The sequence below is a fragment of the Mobula hypostoma genome, chromosome 4 (assembly GCF_963921235.1).
Source record: "Mobula hypostoma chromosome 4, sMobHyp1.1, whole genome shotgun sequence".
Classification (NCBI taxonomy): domain Eukaryota; kingdom Metazoa; phylum Chordata; class Chondrichthyes; order Myliobatiformes; family Myliobatidae; genus Mobula; species Mobula hypostoma.
The window spans coordinates 42,981,102-42,998,486 of NC_086100.1; the positions used below are offsets into that span (position 1 = coordinate 42,981,102).

The window sequence follows — 17,385 nt, forward strand, 5'->3', positions numbered from 1 at the left end:
AATGGAATACATACAGGGGATCAGTATTATGTTTGGTATTTGTTGAGTCTTATTGACACTCATCTGCATTTTCAACCTCCAGTTCTAGTAGGAGTCTAAAGTTGTATATGTGTCTCACTCTCACTCCTGTGAAGCCACTTACTGACCAGAATAGTATTCATGAAACTAGGTTGTGATGCAACCACAATCAAAGGTCCAGAATGCAAAATCTTTCTTGCAGTGTAGAAAACTGCCTTTCTTTGCTTTGTTCACAAAAGTTAAGACCCATCGTTCCCACAAGTGAACAGCTCCTCGCTCTCCCAATTCAAGTTTGTTCTCAACTCTTAGCAGCATAATGCAGTTATAATGGGAAGGCAGGACAAAGTTTTGAATTATTAAGCAATTCATATTTTTCTGTATCTGAATGTTGTTACTAAGTTTGGACTTTTGTGATAGTCCAACAGGCAAAGCAGTGTTGGATATAACTCTGACTTTTCATCTTTTTTTCTCCTGTTCTGATGAAGGGTCTTGGCCCAAATGTCGACTAGACTCTTTTCTGTAGATGCTGCCTGGCCTGCTGAGTTCCTCCAGCATTTTGTGCGTTTTGATTGGATATAGCTGTTGTCTTTGACCAGTGCTACATTGTGGACCTCAGAAACCACAGGAGCATATTAATTTACATTTTTCAAGTGGATGCTCATATTTTTCTCACATTTTTGGCTCAGTTTATATGAGGTGTTTTTTTCTGTACTCTAGTTTTACTAAGGTAGGGTGTAGTCACTGCTTTTGTTGGCATTGTGTGTCTGAATGCTAGTATTTTCATTTATGTTGTGTCATACAACAGAACAATACAGCACAAGGGCAGGCCACTTGGCTTGCACTGTTGTGCCAAACTAATGAAATAAATGAGTAATCAAATGCCCAACTAAAGAAATCCCTTCTTCCTACACAATGTCCATATCTTGCCATTTCAGATTCATATGCCTATCTTGAATGCCCCAATCATATTTGCCTTTATCACCATCCCTGGCAGTGTATTCCAGGTACTGTTCACTCCATGTCATATCACATAGAGCTCTTTATATAATTATTTACTTTTGAGGTACAGTGCCTGCAAAATGTCATGATCATTCTGCACCATCATTGATCCATAAATACAAGGATATCTGTTTTGGTTCAGGAACAGTATCATAGATATCATAAATAGCAAAGAATAACAAACCTAATCTTTGAATGTTCCAGTGGAATCATTGATTTTCAACCTTGACTAAAGTTGGTCCCCTTGCAACTGAAGAAAATGTGCTAAGTGCAGACTTTTGGAGAAACTGATGGAGAGTTTTGACTCCATAGCTTGATCGTCCTTTTGCTTCCACAGGTACAGTTCCTCCAGAATACAGCATCTGCAATCTCTTGCATCTCTATTTGACCCGATAACTTTAAAATTCTTTGTTACTGTGTTTTCATATTCACAAATAGTTATGTCATTATACCATTAGTATTGAAATATACCAAAGGCGTGGGCACATGGCCAAGTGGTTAAGGCATTCAACTAGGGATCTGAAGGTCGTGAGTTTGAGCCCCAGCCGAGGCCATGTGTTGTGTCCTTGAGCAAGGAACTTAATCACACAGTGCTCTGCAATGACACTGGTGCCAAGCTGTATGGGTCCTAATGCCCTTCCCTTGGATAACATCAGTGTCGTGGAGAGGGGAGACTTGCAGCATGGGCAACTGCTGGTCTTCCATACAACCTTGCTCAGGCCTGCGCCCTGGAGAGTGAAGACTTTCCAGGCGCAGATCCATGGTCTCGCAAGACTAACGGATGCCTTTAATTTAATACCAAAGGCAAAATTCATGGAAATTGCATGAAAGGTTGATGGTCACTCTTGATAAACACTGACATTGGCTCTGAATGCTTTTTTTGGTTTTAAGAAAAATGCCAGACGGATTTTATACTGTTATTACTAATTAATGGTTAAACAGTCTGATTTCACATGCCCTAATTGTAATTTATTTTATGATGTTTATGCCAGAAATCTTGTTTTGCAGTTTCAAAATTTGTTTATTATCCCATTTTACTCTGGGTAATTTATATTTCAGTCATTTGGAAGAAAATAAGGTTAAATTTATGATTGGCTCTGAGTTTGTACAGTTGTCTGCATCAGGATTGTGTTACGTGCATTGAACATAATCTTGCATGATGAGTTAGGGCCAGAAGGCTACCCCAGTCCAACATGCAAGCATAATTAATTGAATTCATAGCTAAAGGCTTTAATGTTTGTTGGAAATTTTTTGGCATGTGTAATCAAATGGAAAAAAATTGTGGTAAATAACCAAACAAAAATGAAAATTTAAGATTGGCCCACTTTTCATCAGGAAAGGTCAAGTAGACAAAGTTAAAAGATCTTGAGAGCTCCTTTTATATGTGACATCATCACGTTTTTAAAAATAGAAATGTATTTAATCTGTTCTATCCAATGCATGACATTCTATTGCATATGACCCATTTTTATAAGATCATCAATACTGCTATTTTATTCCAGCTCTGACAAATGTGTTCTTTGTTTTTGAGGATACTGTTAAGTTGTTAGCCACGGCCTGATGTCACCATCAATTTGTACTTGTCTCAGTCATTCTATTGTGCAGAAGTTCTTGGTGGTTTGGTATTAACTGATTATTATTCCTGTTACAATTGATGAAAAGATAGGAAATACTAGTCTGTTCAGTTTTGCATGGGCCAAAATAGTGCACATTTACTGAGTTTCTCTTCAGCAACATGGATATTGTAACCAGTAAAGACTTAGTAGCTTGATAATTCTCAGCTTTGTGTTGATTTCACAAATGTATATTGCAGAACAAGATTTATTTACATGTAAATAAGTTAATTCTCGTCTCTGAATGCTTGGGTAACCAAGCCTGCTTTAAAGTTTACTACAAACAAAACAGTGAAATGTATATTTAAAAAAAGTTGATATGATGTGACTGGTTGCCCATCATATTGGGTGACGACATTTAGAATTGTGTCGTTCTGTTGTGTTTTTGTAGCTGGGCTGCTGAGGCTGAGTTGGTATACCAAAGCAAAAAATATATCTTGTATGTCAAGCATTTGAATGCTGGGTAATTAGTGGAAATAGCTGCCTCAGAACTAAGCAAACTACTGGACCATGCAAGTCTTTGTGTGCTGCAGGAAAGGTGCAGTGCAGTCAAGCAAGTTTTGCAGTAGTTGGCTCAGTGATCATCATTCCGCGATAGTGAACTGAACGAAGTGAGTAAAGCAGATTTGCTTTAGAATTGGCCTCTGCTGGAAATGTTGGGTAGACAATTATTTTTTTCTCGTCACTCAAATGTTGACGGTTTATTCCTCTCTTTAGATGCTGACTGTTCTGCCTAGTACCTCGAGTTCAGCTAACTTGATTCACTCCACGTGATATCAAGATTCATTTGAGAAGCAAGTGAATAGTAGCTAAGAAGTCTAGCCAAATAGTTCTGACATTGGAAGCAATAGTAAAAAATTGACATAGTTTTCTCACAAAATCTAGAGTGATTCCAGTCTAGCTAGTTGCTGTCATATCCTCTTGTTCCTTATTATTAACAAAGTAACAGAAGTAGCTGCCATAAAATATTTTCAAGTGTAATGTAACTCCCAATGAAACATGAGTTCCTTCATTACCATAATTGATCACTGATTCTTAATTCAGGTTTTAACAGGACCATTGCACTCTAGACATTAAAACCCTAGATTGAACACTGAAATGCTATATTACCAAGATCATGTAACAATCTTGTAGTCAGGATGGCCAAAATCTCCAAGGTAAATGACCCCCCCCCTCCCCACCCCCAACAATGGCTGGAATTATTTTGAGAGCACAGCAGTGTGATGGTGGTCAATTATCTTTGTCTCGTGATGTAATTACATGAGGTATATACTTCTCCACCTTTATTTGTATGATGTTTTATCCTTTAATGAGATGAGAAATGGAACTGTTTACTGATATGTTTGCGTGATGTTCAGTTCAGCTGCAATTCCTTAGTAATATAATGTAGACAACTTCACTATCTAAGGGGAATAAATAAGTAGCATGAGAAGAGATTAAAGATTTTAAAAGATTAGCTTTATTATTTATCACACATATATCGAAATATACAATGAAATGCATCATTTGTCAAGGACCACCACAGTCCAAATATGTGCAGGGGGCAGCCCGCACTTGTTGCCATGTTTCCAGTGCCAGAAGAGTATGTTTACAACTTACTAACCTTAATCTGTATGTTTTTGGAATGTGTGAGGAAACCAGAGCACTCAGAGGAAACCCATGCATTCACAGGGAGACATACAAACTCCTTACAGATAACCTTGGTCTCACAGCATCAGCTGCCTAGCAAAGTACTGCACCATACTGGAGGAAAAGATAGCAAAATATTAAGTCTTGGAGAGTGTTCAGGCTTCAGATTATAAATAGCAATTAACATTTACCATGCACTTCTGTAACTTGATAATCAGTTCCAAAGAGAGTGAACCTTCTACCCATGACAACAGCCAATAGAACTGCCATCACCAAATCCCTCCTTGTTGACCAGAAATTGAACTGGACCTGGTACATACTTGCTTTTGAGCTGAAGTGTGTTACGTGTGTGGATTTTGTGTGGCTGATGGTTCCCCTTTTCTTAACCCAATAATGTCTCTCCAACATTTATCAGTCTAGAATGGGATAGAATATCCTTAATTCCAGAACATTGATTCCATATTGTATTGCTTCATCAGCATTTCAGAATCCACATGATCCATCTTGAGTGTGACTGAATCCGTTATAGCAACTTGCCATGCTTCTTGAGCAGTGGTTCCCAAGACAGCAGTCATCACTACATCTGATGAGGGCAGGTGGTGCACATAATCTCCTCGCCTTTCTCCTCACCAGCATCTTTTAAAGATTCTTGGCCCACAGGAGAATTTCAGAACACCATGACATCAGAGGATGAGATGGAATAAAACAACAGATAACTACAGATTTAGTTAGAGATGGGTTTGAAAGACAAAAATAGGCAGACAATAATTTTTGGGAGGGAATTCTGGAGCTTTCACAGCTTTGATTGCTAAAGCCACTGCTGCCAACGTGCTTCACTTCATTACTGTGGGGATGATAAATATAAGTTCCTATTTAAAATCAAGATTGAGAAGAATTTCTCCCCTGCGTGTTGTGAATCATTGGAATACCTTTCAGAGAGCAGTTGGGATAGAGTTCTTGGGGATATTCAAGGCTGGGATTCTCTTTATAGTGTGACAATCAAAGGTTAAGGGGGAAATGCTGGAAAGTGGACTTGATATATGTTGGATCAGTAGTAATCCCATGAATGGCTGAATAGGCTGCTCCTGTTCTCACTCAGGGAGATTGGAATTAAAAATGAGTACAAAAATCTCTTAAGTTGCAGGGCTGGTGGATGTTACAGTTGAATTTGGAGGTGAAGTTGTGGAGGTTTTAAAATTAGGCTTGCATTACTGAAAGACAATGTAAGAGTGCTAGAATGTTATTTCCTGTTTTCTATGTGGCAAGCTTTTTATTTGGAATTTATGTCCATTTGTCTCTCAATTGCTGCACTGATATACGTGGATAAGTATGTTCTTAAAAAAAATACATCTGTGTCCACTTTTTTCCTCAAAAAGCTTAGTTTTGTGCATGGAAATTGTAACAATTTTAGCATTTCATTAGTACTGTAAAGTTTTATTCCGTTCTTAAAGCATGATATGAATAATCAAGGTGATCCAAATTTTGTTACGTTTAATTAGTTTTCTGTCAATTAGTTTCAATTATGAATTGTGGAATTATGAAAAAGAAGACTTTTTCCCATCAAGTCATTGCAGGCTTTTAAATAATCTGGCAGTTCCAGCCTAAATTCTTTTTCCCAGTCTTGCAGATTGGTTTTACTCAGTGCCTTTCAAATTGGTTCTTGACCAATGAGTTTTCGTGTTTTATGCACTGTTAGATTTCAGTACAGTGAATTACAGCCTTGAAGCATCTAATTAGTGACACTATTTGGGTGCTGATGAAATTAGTAATGGTTTTCAGATTGTCTTACCTATTCCACATCACATTTTTGTTATAAATTGGCAATAACTTTATTGTCTATGGAATAATAAATACTGAATGCTTGAAGTTTTGCTTGAATAAGCTGATTTTTTTCCCTACAATTTACGTGTCTTTCATATTGTTAAAATATTGTGAAATTTATGTGCAGAATGTATGCGGTATTACTCTTTAAAGACATAGTGTGACTTAATATTGAATGGAAGTTTTCATTTCAAATACTCATTAGTAGGCCTCAAAGGAGATTATAGAAATTATTTGTGGCTAATATTTGAATAATTTTCTTTTTAGTTCAAGGAAATGTCTAGTTTATCTCAGCACAATTAGCCTATAGCTTTATATACTGAAAGCTGCTTATTTGGTATTTGAGAGTAACAAATACAAAATACTGGAGGAAGTCAGCAGTTTGGGCAGCATCAATGGAATGAATAAACAGTCACCATTTCAGGCCAAGACGCTTCATCAGGATTGGGAAGGAACGGGGGAAGATGTTAGATTAAGAAGGAGGGAAGCTAGAAGGTGATAGGTGAAGCAGGTGGGTGGGGGAGGGGGGGTTGAAGGAAGAAGCTGGAAGGCGATGTGTGGAAACCGTAAAGGCTGGAGAAGAATGAATCTAGTAGGAGAGGAAAGTAGACCATGGAGAAAGGGAAGGAGGAGGGGCACTAGGGGAGGTGATGGGCAGGTGATGAGAAGGAGGAGGTTGGAGGAGGAAAAATCACTAGAGCTTGGAGAAATTGATGTTCATGCTCAGGTGGAACATGAGATATTGCTCCTCAAACCTGATCGTGGCATTGGAGGAGGGTGTGGATCGACGTGTTTGGGTGGCCACCGGGAAATCCCGTTCTTTGTGAATGGAGCAGAGGTGTTCAACAAAGCAGTCCCCCAATCTACGTCTGGTCTCACCAACATACAGAAGGGCGTATTGAGAGCACTAGATACAGTAGACAACCCCAACAGATTCACAGGTGAAATGTTGCCTTGGAAGGATTGTTTGGGGTGCTTAACGGAGGTGAGGTAGGTGGTGAATGGGCAGGTGTAGCATATCTTCCACTGCAGAGATGTGTCAGGAGATTGTTGGCAATGAATGGACAAGAGAATGACAGAGGAAGCAATCCCTATGGAGATCGGAGGGAGGTAAAGCTGTGTTTGGTGGCAGGAGCCCATTGAATATGGCAGAAGTTGTGGAGAATGATGTGTTGGATGAGGAGGCTCATGGGGTAGTAGCTGAGGACAAGAGGACCTCTATCCCTGTTAAGGCAGGGGGAAGATTGAGTAAGGGCAGATGTCTGGGAAATGGAGGAAATACAGGAGAGGGCAGCACCAATGGTGGAGGAAGGGAAACCCCATCCTTTGAAGGAGGAGGACAACTCTGATGTTCTGGGAAGGAAGGTATCATCCTGGGAACTAATGTGGAGACAAAGGAACTGAGAAAAGGGAATTGCATTTTTACTGGAGACAGTGTGGGGGAAAAACTGCAGAAAGATACAATGGCATGCAAAAGTTTAGGCACCCCTGGTCAAAATTTCTGTTACTGTGAATAGCTGGGAGTAGAAGATGAACTGATCTCCAAACGTCATAAAGTTAAAGGTGAAACATTCTTTTCAACATTTTAAACAAGATTAGTGTATTATTTTTGTTTTGTACAATTTTAGAGTGGGGGGGGGAAGAAAGGAGCACTGTGCAAAAGTTTGGGACCCCAAGAGACTGGAGCTCTTAAATAACTTTTACCAAGGTCTCAGACCTTAATTAGCTTGTTATGGCTATGGCTTGTTCACAGTCATTGTTAGGAAAGGCCAGGTGATGCAAATTTCAAAGCTTTATAAATACCCTGACTCCACAAACCTTGCCCAACAATCAACATCCATGGGCTCTTCTAAGCAGCTGCCTAGCACTCTGAAAATTAAAATAAATGATGCCTACAAAGCAGGAGAGGGCTGTGAGAAGATAGAAAAGCGTTTTCAGGTAGCTGTTTCCTCAGTTCGTAATGTAATGTAAAAAGAGGACGCTGTCCAAGTTGCATGCCATCTTGGACAATGTCTCCCATCCACTACATAATGTTCTGGTTGGGCACAGGAGTACATTCATCCAGAGACTCATTCCACCGAGATGCAACACTGAGCGTCATAGGAAGTCATTCCTGCCTGTGGCCATCAAACTTTACAACTCCTCCCTTGGAGGGTCAGACACTCTGAGCCAATAGGCTGGTCCTGGACTTATTTCCATCTGGCATAATTTACATATTATTTAATTATTTATGGTTTTATGTTGCTATATTTATACTCTATTCTTGGTTGGTGCAACTGTAACGAAACCCAGTTTCTTTCAGGATCAATAAAGTATATCTATCTATCTAATTAAGAAATGGCAGTTAACAGGAACGGTGGAGGTCAAGTTGAGGTCTGGAAGACCAAGAAAACTTTTTAGGAGAACTGCTCGTAGGATTGCTGGAAAGGCAAATCAAAACCCCCGTTTGACTGCAAAAGACCTTCAGGAAGATTTAGCAGACTCTGGAGTGGTGGTGCCCTGTTCTACTGTGCAGTGACACCTGCACAAACATGACCTTCATGGAAGAGTCATCAGAAGAAAACCTTTCCTGCATCCTCACCACAAAATTCAGCATCAGAAGTTTGCAAAGGAACACCTAAACAAGCCTGATGCATTTTGGAAACAAGTCCTGTGGACTGATGAAGTTAAAATAGAACTTTTTGGCCACAATGAGCAAAGGTATGTTTGGAGAAAAAAGAGTGCAGAATTTCATGAAAAGAACTCCTCTCCAACTGTTAAGCACGGGGGTGGATCGATCATGCTTTGGGCTTGTGTTGCAGCCAGTGGCATGGGAAACATTTCACTGGTAGAAGGAAGAATGAATTCAATTAAATACCAGCAAATTCTGGAAGCAAACATCACACCGTCTGTTTAAAAAAAAAAGCAAGATGCGACCTAAACTTCATCAAAAATCTATGCATGGACCTCAAAAGAGTAGTGCATGCAAGACAGCCCAAGAATCACACAGAATAAGAAGCCTTTTGCAAGGAAGAATGGGGGGAAATCCCCCAAACAAGAATTGAAAGACTCTTAGCTGGCTAAAGAAAGCATTTACAAGCTGTGATACTTGCCAAAGGGGCTGTTACTAAGTACTGACCTTGCAAGGTGCCCAACCTTTTGCTTCAGGCCCTTTTTTGTTATTTTGAAACTGTAAAACATGGAAATAAAAAGTAATCTTGCTTAAAATATTAAAGAAATGTGTCATCTTTAACTTTATGCCTTTTGGAATTAAGGTCATCTTTTACTCACTTAGTTATTCACAGTAACAGAAGTTTTGACCAGGGGTGCCCAAATATTTGCATGCCACTGTAACTCTGGGAGTTAGAATGATTATAAAAGATATCGGTCATCAGTTTGTTCCCAGAGAGGGCACAGAGAGATCAAGAAAGAGGGAAGAGGGCACAGAGAGATCAAGAAAGAGGGAAGAGATGTCAATCATGAACCAAGTATATTTAAGGGCAAGGTGGAATTTGGAGATAAAGTTGATGAGCTCAGCATGGGTGCATGAAGCCGTCAATGTCATACAGAAAGAGTTGGTGAGCATTACCAGTGAAGGCTGGGAACATAGACTGTTCCTACATAACCAGTGTAAAGGTGGGGCCTGTGCAATAGCCCATGGCTACACCTCGGGTTTGGAAAAAAGTGGGAGGAGCTGAAAGAAGAATTATTAAGTGTGAGAACCAGTTCTGCCAGATGGAGGAGGATGGTGGTGGAGAGGAACTGGGTGGGTCTGTTGTTGAGAAAGAAGCAGAGAACTTTAAGGCCTTCTTAATGGGGGAACAGAAGTGTATAAGGACTGGACACCCATGGTGCAAATGAGGCAATCAGGGCCAGGTTATTGAAAGTTGTTGAGAAGATCGAGAGTTGTGGAGTGTCCTGGATGTAAGTGTTAAGGGACTGAACCTTTGGTATTTAAAGCTGGGCTCCTTCCAGTGGTGAGTTTCTCTGCTAATTTAGAAAGTTTTTGAAATGAACTCACTTTCAAGCACTTAGTAACTTTATAAAGCTCAATCTAATATTGCAAAGTAAATTGCTCCTTTTTAATAAACTTGTAATCAGAATATAAATGAAATTGGACAGAAGCCAACTTGGGGGGGGGGATTAAAAATTCAAAATGAATACAATTTTGTAAAGGATTCGTACCAAATGACTGAATGAAGCCAGTGCATAACTCTTATCTCATACAGCAGTATGATGACTGGATTATTGAATATGTTATAGTGCTGAACTAAGTACAGGTGTCCCCCGCTTTTCGAACGTTTGCTTTACGAAACCTCACTGTTACGAAAGACCTACATTAGTACCCTATTTTCGCTTTCAGAAGGTATTTTCACTGTTACGAAAAAAATCACCGCGCGATAAATCAGTGCACGATAAAAGGCAGCGTGCGCCCCGAGCATCCCCTCTCCCCCGGATTCGGAACTGCATTTTCGTCGGCATTGTTTAAACACGTGCCTGTGAGCAAGCGTTTGCAAGATGAGTTCTATGGTATCGGAAAAGCCTGAAAGAGCTCGTAAGGGTGTTACACAGTGTAAAACTAGACATAATTAAGCGTTTTGATCATGGTGAACGAAGTAAGGACAACATGAGTTTGGCTTGTGGAAGCTGACGAACATGATGTTGAAGAGGTTTTGGCATCCCATGACCAAGAACTGACAGATGAAGAGCTGATGCAATTGGAAGAAAAAAGGATAACAATCGAAACCGAATGAGTAATGATAAAGTACGACTTTAATTTTGAAAGGGTACGTCGGTTTAGGGGATATTTGCAGGATGGTTTGAGTCCTTACAAAGAACTGTGTGATAGAAAAATGCCCGAGGCTTAGCAGTCAAGCAAGCCTTCCCCATCAGCCACAGCAGACGATGAACCCCGACCTTTGACATCAAGGCGGGCAGAGATAGAAGAAGATGAGCTGCCTGCCCTAATGGAAACAGACGATGACGAGATGACACCCCAGTGTCCCACCACCCCAACCCCCAGGCCATGGACAGATACCGATTCGCGGAGAATGCAACTGTAGCCGGGAGGCACACAGCACATCTTTAAGGAAAAAAACGAAATAAACATGCTAATTAATTAGGTGCCACCGACACGTAATTGTTGGCCCAGATCAGAGTCGACGCAATCGGAAATCGGCACTCATCTGGGCCGACAATTATGTGCCGGGCGGCACCTAATTAGTTAGCATGTTTGTTTTGGCTTTTTTCTTAAAGATGTGCTGTGTGCCTCCCGGCTACCGCTGCATTCCTGCATGCTTCGTGGCAATGTATTACTCGGTGGCGTGGAGGGTGGAGGCCAGTGCACCAGCCAACCTGCGATGACTCAGTCTAACACACCATCATCAGTGTGCTCAGCGCTGTCCCGATTCCGGTAAGTGATACTAAACTGTACATACATTATTTCTACTTTATATAGGATGTGTATTTTTACGTGTTATTTGGTATGATTTGGCAGCTTCATAGCATAAAGGTTACTGGAGAGCACTTGCACTGTGATTTTGCCAACAGCGCTTGTGTGAGATTTTCTGCCGACGGCGCTTGCGTGGGATTTTTGCTACGGAGAACAGTTCAGTAATGATTGTGGAAAAGTATTTCTACTTTATATAGGCTGTGTATTTATCATATCATTCCTGCTTTTACTATATGTTACTGTTATTTTAGGTTTTATGTGTTATTTGGCATGATTTGGTAGGTTATTTTTGGGTCTGCGAATTCTCACAAAATTTTCCCGTATAAGTAAATGGTAATTGCTTCTTCGCTTTACGACATTTCAGCTTACGAACCGTTTCATAGGAATGCTCTACCTTCGGATGGCTGATGAAACCTGTATATAAATTGACTCAGGATTGTTAATACACATTGAGTTAACTTTTTTCTTTTGCTTTTGTTAAGAAGCAAGACTCCTATGGTAGAGGGTTTTACCGAAAGTTTATTTTCTAGATTAATAACAATGATCAGCTTAATTTTGTTCTCCTTGTCCAATTACATCATCTTTATTTTTATGTTCCTTTTACATTTATTGCTGTTTAACCAACTGATGTTGAGTCTGAGCATGTTTTATTTTGCATCCTTTATAACTAGCATAATGATCTGAATAGTTATATGACCTTGCAGTTATGTTATCTGTGGGATGAGACTTGTATTTACAGAAGTTTTTAGTTTGATATCAGCACACTGTTTAGCACAGCTTTTAGACCATCAATTGAAAGGATGATTAGTAATTAAAATTGTTGAGAAGGGAATTGGAAGGACTACAGCAGGTTAATTTTTTTTTATCCTCAATAGAGCTGCAATAGAAGAAGCTGAAGGAGATTTTACTGAATTGGAGTCAAAACTTGAAAAAGTGAGTATCATTATACTTGATTTATTTCTGATAGGTCATTTGTCACCTTGATGGCTGATGAGTAATTTCAATTTTTGAATTACTGGATAGGATTGGGCAAAATTGCATGCAGATGCCTTACAGGGAAAAAATACAAAAGTACTAAAAGTGTCGTTGTCTCAAAGTTCCAAAGGGGTCTTTCAATTATTTTTTAAAAAGTAAACTAGTGTTAACAAGCATACAAGTTCAGAAACTTCTCAGGTGCTGTAATTGCCATTGTTCAAATATACTAGCCGGAGATTTTTTTTTGGAATTTGTAATGCAATTAAACAAGTACTGGCCCTTAATTTGCTCTGTAATATTCTTCACACTAAGTACCAATTATGCCAAAAATAGCTGGAATTTAACTCTTTGATCAATGGAGGAGTAGAAAGACATTTTGATAGCTCTATAAAGGTTGTCTCAAAGAACACTTCAAATTTTCAGAAGTTGCGCTCTGCATTAGAAGTTTTGTTAGCCCATATAGAAAGGTCATGAATTTGAATAACCACTTGTGCAGAGTCTGCTCATGTCACCTTGTGGTAAATGGAATGATTTGCCATTGGTAGCTGTTGAAATGGAGATTTTATTTATTTCTCCCTTCTGCAACAAAATAAGGTGCAAGTGTACAGTTGGCAAGCGTGATTGATTCTTACAACGCACACAAAAAATGCTGGTGAACGCAGCAGGCCAGGCAGCATCTGTAGGAAGGGGTACAGTCGACGTTTCAGGCCGAGACGCTTCGTCAGGACTAACTGAAAGAAGAAATAGAGATTTGAAAGGGGGAGGGGGAGATCTGAAATGATAGGAGAAGACAGGAGGGGGAGGGATAGAGCTAAGAGCTGGGAAGTTGATTGGCAAAAGGGATACGAGGCTGGAGAAGGGAGAGGATCATGGGATGGGAGGCCTAGGGAGAAAGAAAGGGGGAGGGGGGTAAAATCCCAGAGGATGGGCAAGGAGTTATAGTGAGAGGGACAGAGGGAGAAAGGAGAGAGAAAAAAAGGGGGAAAGAAGATAAATCAATAAGGGATGGGGTACGGAGGGGAGGTGGGGCATTAACGGAAGTTAGAAGAGTCAATGTTCATGCCATCAGGTTGGAGGTTACTCAGACAATATAAGGTGTTGTTCCTCCAACCTGAGTATGGCTTCATCTTGACAGTAGAGGAGGCTGTGGATAGACATATCAGAATGGGAATGGGATGTGGAATTAAAATGTGTGGCCACTGGGAGATCCTGCTTTCTCTGGCGGACAGAGCGTAGATGTTCAGTGAAACGATCTCTCAGTCTGCGGCGGGTCTCGCCAATATATAGAAGGCCGCATCGGGAGCACCGGACGCAGTATATCACCCCAGCCAACTCACAGATGAAGTGTTGCCCCATCTGGAAGGACTGTCTGGGGCCCTGAAAGGTGGTGAGGGAGGAAGTGTAAGGGCATGTGTAGCACTTGTTCCGCTTACAAGCGTAAGTACCTGGAGGGAGATTGGTGGGAAGGGATGGTGGGGACAAATGGACAAGGAAGTCGCGTAGGGAGCAATCCCTGAGGAAAGCAGGGGTCAGGGGAGGGAAAGATGTACTAAGTGGTGGGATCCCGTTGGAGGTGGTGGAAGTTACGGAGAATTATATGTTGGACCCAGAGGCTGGTGGGGTGGTAGGAGAGGACAAGGGGAACCCTATTCCTAGTGGGGTGGTGGGAGGGTGGGGTGAGAGCAGATGCGCGTGAAATGGAAGAGGTACATTTGAGAGCAGAGTTGATGGTGGAGGAAGGGAAGCCCCTTTCTTTAAAAAGGAGGACATCTCCTTCATCCTGGAATGAAAAGCCTTATCCTGACAGCAGATGCGGTGGAGATGGAGGAGATGACATTTTTGCAGGAGACAGGGTGGGAAGAGGAATAGTCCAGGTAGCTGAGAGAGTTCGTAGGCTTATAGTAGACATTAGTAGATAAGCTGTCTCCAGAGATAGAGACAGAAAGATCTAGAAAGGGGAGGGAGGTGTCGGAAATGGACCAGGTAAACTTGAGGGCAGGGTGAAAGTTGGAGGCAAAGTTAATGAAGTCAACGAGCTCAGCATGCGTGCAGGAAGCAGCGCCAGTGCAGTCGTCGATGTAGCGAAGGATAAGTGGGGGACAGATACCAGTATAGGCTTGGAACATAGATTGTTCCACAAAGCCAACAAAAAGGCAGGCATAACTGGGACCCATACGGGTGCCCATGGCTACACCTTTAGTTTGGAGGACTCTCACAGCCACCTGGACTATTTCCATCCTCTGGGTCTCTTCTCCCACCCCCCCCATTTCTTTCTCCCTAGGCCTCCCGTCTCATGATCCTCTCTCTTCTCCAGCCTCGTATCCCTTTTGCCAATCAACTGTCCACCTCTTAGCTTTATCCCTCCCCCTCCTGTCTTCTCCTATCATTTCGGATCCCTCCCCCCCCCCCACCTTCAAATCTCTTACTGTCTCTTCTTTCAGTTAGTCCTGACGAAGGGTCTTGGCCCGAAACGTTGACTGTACCTCTTCCAATAGATGCTGCCTGGTCTGCTGCGTTCACCAGCATTTTTTGTGTGTGTTGCTTGAATTTCCAACATCTGCAGGTTTCCTCGTGTTTGATTCTTAGATTGTTTCAGCAAATATTCAGCAAAGACATTATAAGGTGCTATTTGTTTTAAGATTCTGTGATTTTGAACAGCTCTTTAAATTTTCTAGTGAAAAGGAAAAATAGGTTAAGTCATGTTTATTTCTTCCTGCACATTGGGTGTTTGACAGTTTTTTTCAATGGGTTCTATATGGTTTCTTCGCTTTGTGGCTATATGTAAGGAAACGATTTTCAGGGTTGTGTTTAGTATGCATACATAGATAATTAGTGTACTTTGAACTTTGATTTCCAAAAATTCAAAAAATTCGTTAGTTCCAGAAGATCATGTGCTCCATTGTTTTGATCTTCTATTTTCTGCTTCAGAGCAGTGAGGAAGTGGCACTTGTGGGAGAGCAGAAGTTTATTGCAATGAGTCTGGTTAAAGAGAAACTGTTTTGTGCCCTATTACATAGCTTTTCTGAAGCCACACGTGGATTACAATTGTGTAACTTAGTCCTAAGAAACAGTATGCTTGTGGGGAATGTAGTGTTTATTCACTTGGATAGTGACTTAGGAGGTGAAATTGAGTAGGAGTGCTCAATGTTCATTTGAGTTTAGATGAATGAAAGAGGACCTTGTTGGAAAGGAATTTGCATGATGGATGAGAAGAAACTACTTCCTTTGGGCAAAGAGTGTAAGATTGGAAAGCAGAGGGTCTTGTGGACTGAGATTTTAAAAAAAGTTCTTTACAGATGGAGGAAAATCTTTTGGAAATCTAATCAACAGAGGGTGTAGGATTTCAAACACTGAGCATATTCAAAGCTAACAGAAATTTTTGGATACCAAGAGAGCAGAGAGAGATCTTCAGATTTCTACATATGGTCACTTTCCTATGCTTGGATCTTTAATTTAATTGAGCTATCACCATCTTCTTGCTTTGCTTTAGTTCCATCTTCTGATGCTTTCAGTGCTTGTCTCACTGAAATTTATTTTTCAATAATTCCTTGCCATCTAATTTTGCAAACAACTGATGATTAGAGAATCTGTTTCAAAAGGAATACAAGATCCTACTTGTTGATGTTTTAGGTCCTCAAAAGAGGTTTGATTTGGAAGAAATGGCATTGAAGAAGACCATTTAAGCAGAGGATTGATCAGTTTGATCATGGCTCATAGTTGATTGTCTTTGTTTTGGAAACCATTTAATCTCCATTGCTAACAACATTTATCAATCTCAATTCTAAAATGTTCACATTCGATAACTCCCCTCTGCCCTCATCCTCTACCCTGCTCACGCATTCCACCCATTCCTGTTCTCCTCTCTCAACCTTTTTCCATTTCCCACCCCCATTCGACAGATCACAGAAAGGTGGGCAGTGCGCATGCTCCTGACTGCATCGATTGTGTTGACATTCAGTGGGTTGAGGGCACGTTCTTGGGTGTGAACATCATCAGTAATCTGTCCTAGTCCAAACATTGATGTCATTGCCAGGAAAGCTCACAACTGCCTCCACTTCCTTTGAAGACTAAAGAAATTTGGCATGTCCCCACTGACCCGTACCATTTTTTAAAATTGATGCACCATAGGAAGCATTCTATCCAGATATATATAACATACCATACATGGTTTGCCAACTGCTCTGCCTGTTATCACAAGAAACTGCAGAGAGTTGCAAACACAGCTTAGTACGTTATGGGAACCAATCAGCCTCCCCTCGATGGACTCTGTCTATACTTCTCATTTCCTCCCTAAAGCAGTCAGTATAACCAAAGTCTGCACTCATTGACATTCTCTCTTCTCTCCCCTTCCACTGGGACAAAGATACAAAATCTTGAAAAAACATACCACCTGGCTCAATCCCACTGTCATGAGACCTTGAACAGACCTCTTGTATGATAGTGACTCTTGATTTCTCAATTTATCTTATGTTCTTGCACTTTGCCTGCAGTGCACTTTTTCAGTAAGTTTTGTGCTTTATTCTGCATTGTTATTGTTTGTTCTACCTTTATTCTACCTATTATACCATCTCAATGCATGTTTGATCTCTATGAACAGTATGCAAGACAAATTTTTCTCTGTCTTGGCACATGCAACAATAACATGCCATTACCAAGTTGCAGAGTGTTGAAAGCAGGCGCTCTCTCCCAACTATTCCCATGTCCCACAGCCTTCACAGTTTCACTCCATTATCTTTCTGGTGGATCCAAGATAATCACCTGATTTTTTTTGAATTGATATAATGTAGTTGAATATTCTGAATCTTGTGATTGCAATACTATTAATATTGGCACAGAAAACTTGAAAATGTTAAACATATTGCAAAAAAACTATTGACTTTAATGTCTTTTCCGCAATAA

The 17,385-nt window shown here is 40.6% G+C and overlaps 1 protein-coding gene across 2 annotated transcripts in view; it reads left to right on the forward strand.

The window, feature by feature from the left end:
- The window catches only part of LOC134345289 (arf-GAP with coiled-coil, ANK repeat and PH domain-containing protein 2-like), a 146,114-nt gene that overhangs the window by 20,553 nt on the left and 108,176 nt on the right, over window positions 1–17,385 (forward strand). For both annotated transcript variants that reach the window (XM_063045718.1, XM_063045719.1), the window contains exon 2: window positions 12,387–12,444. In XM_063045718.1, coding sequence (XP_062901788.1) covers window positions 12,387–12,444 — 58 coding nt within the window. The remainder of the gene's footprint in view (window positions 1–12,386; window positions 12,445–17,385) is intronic.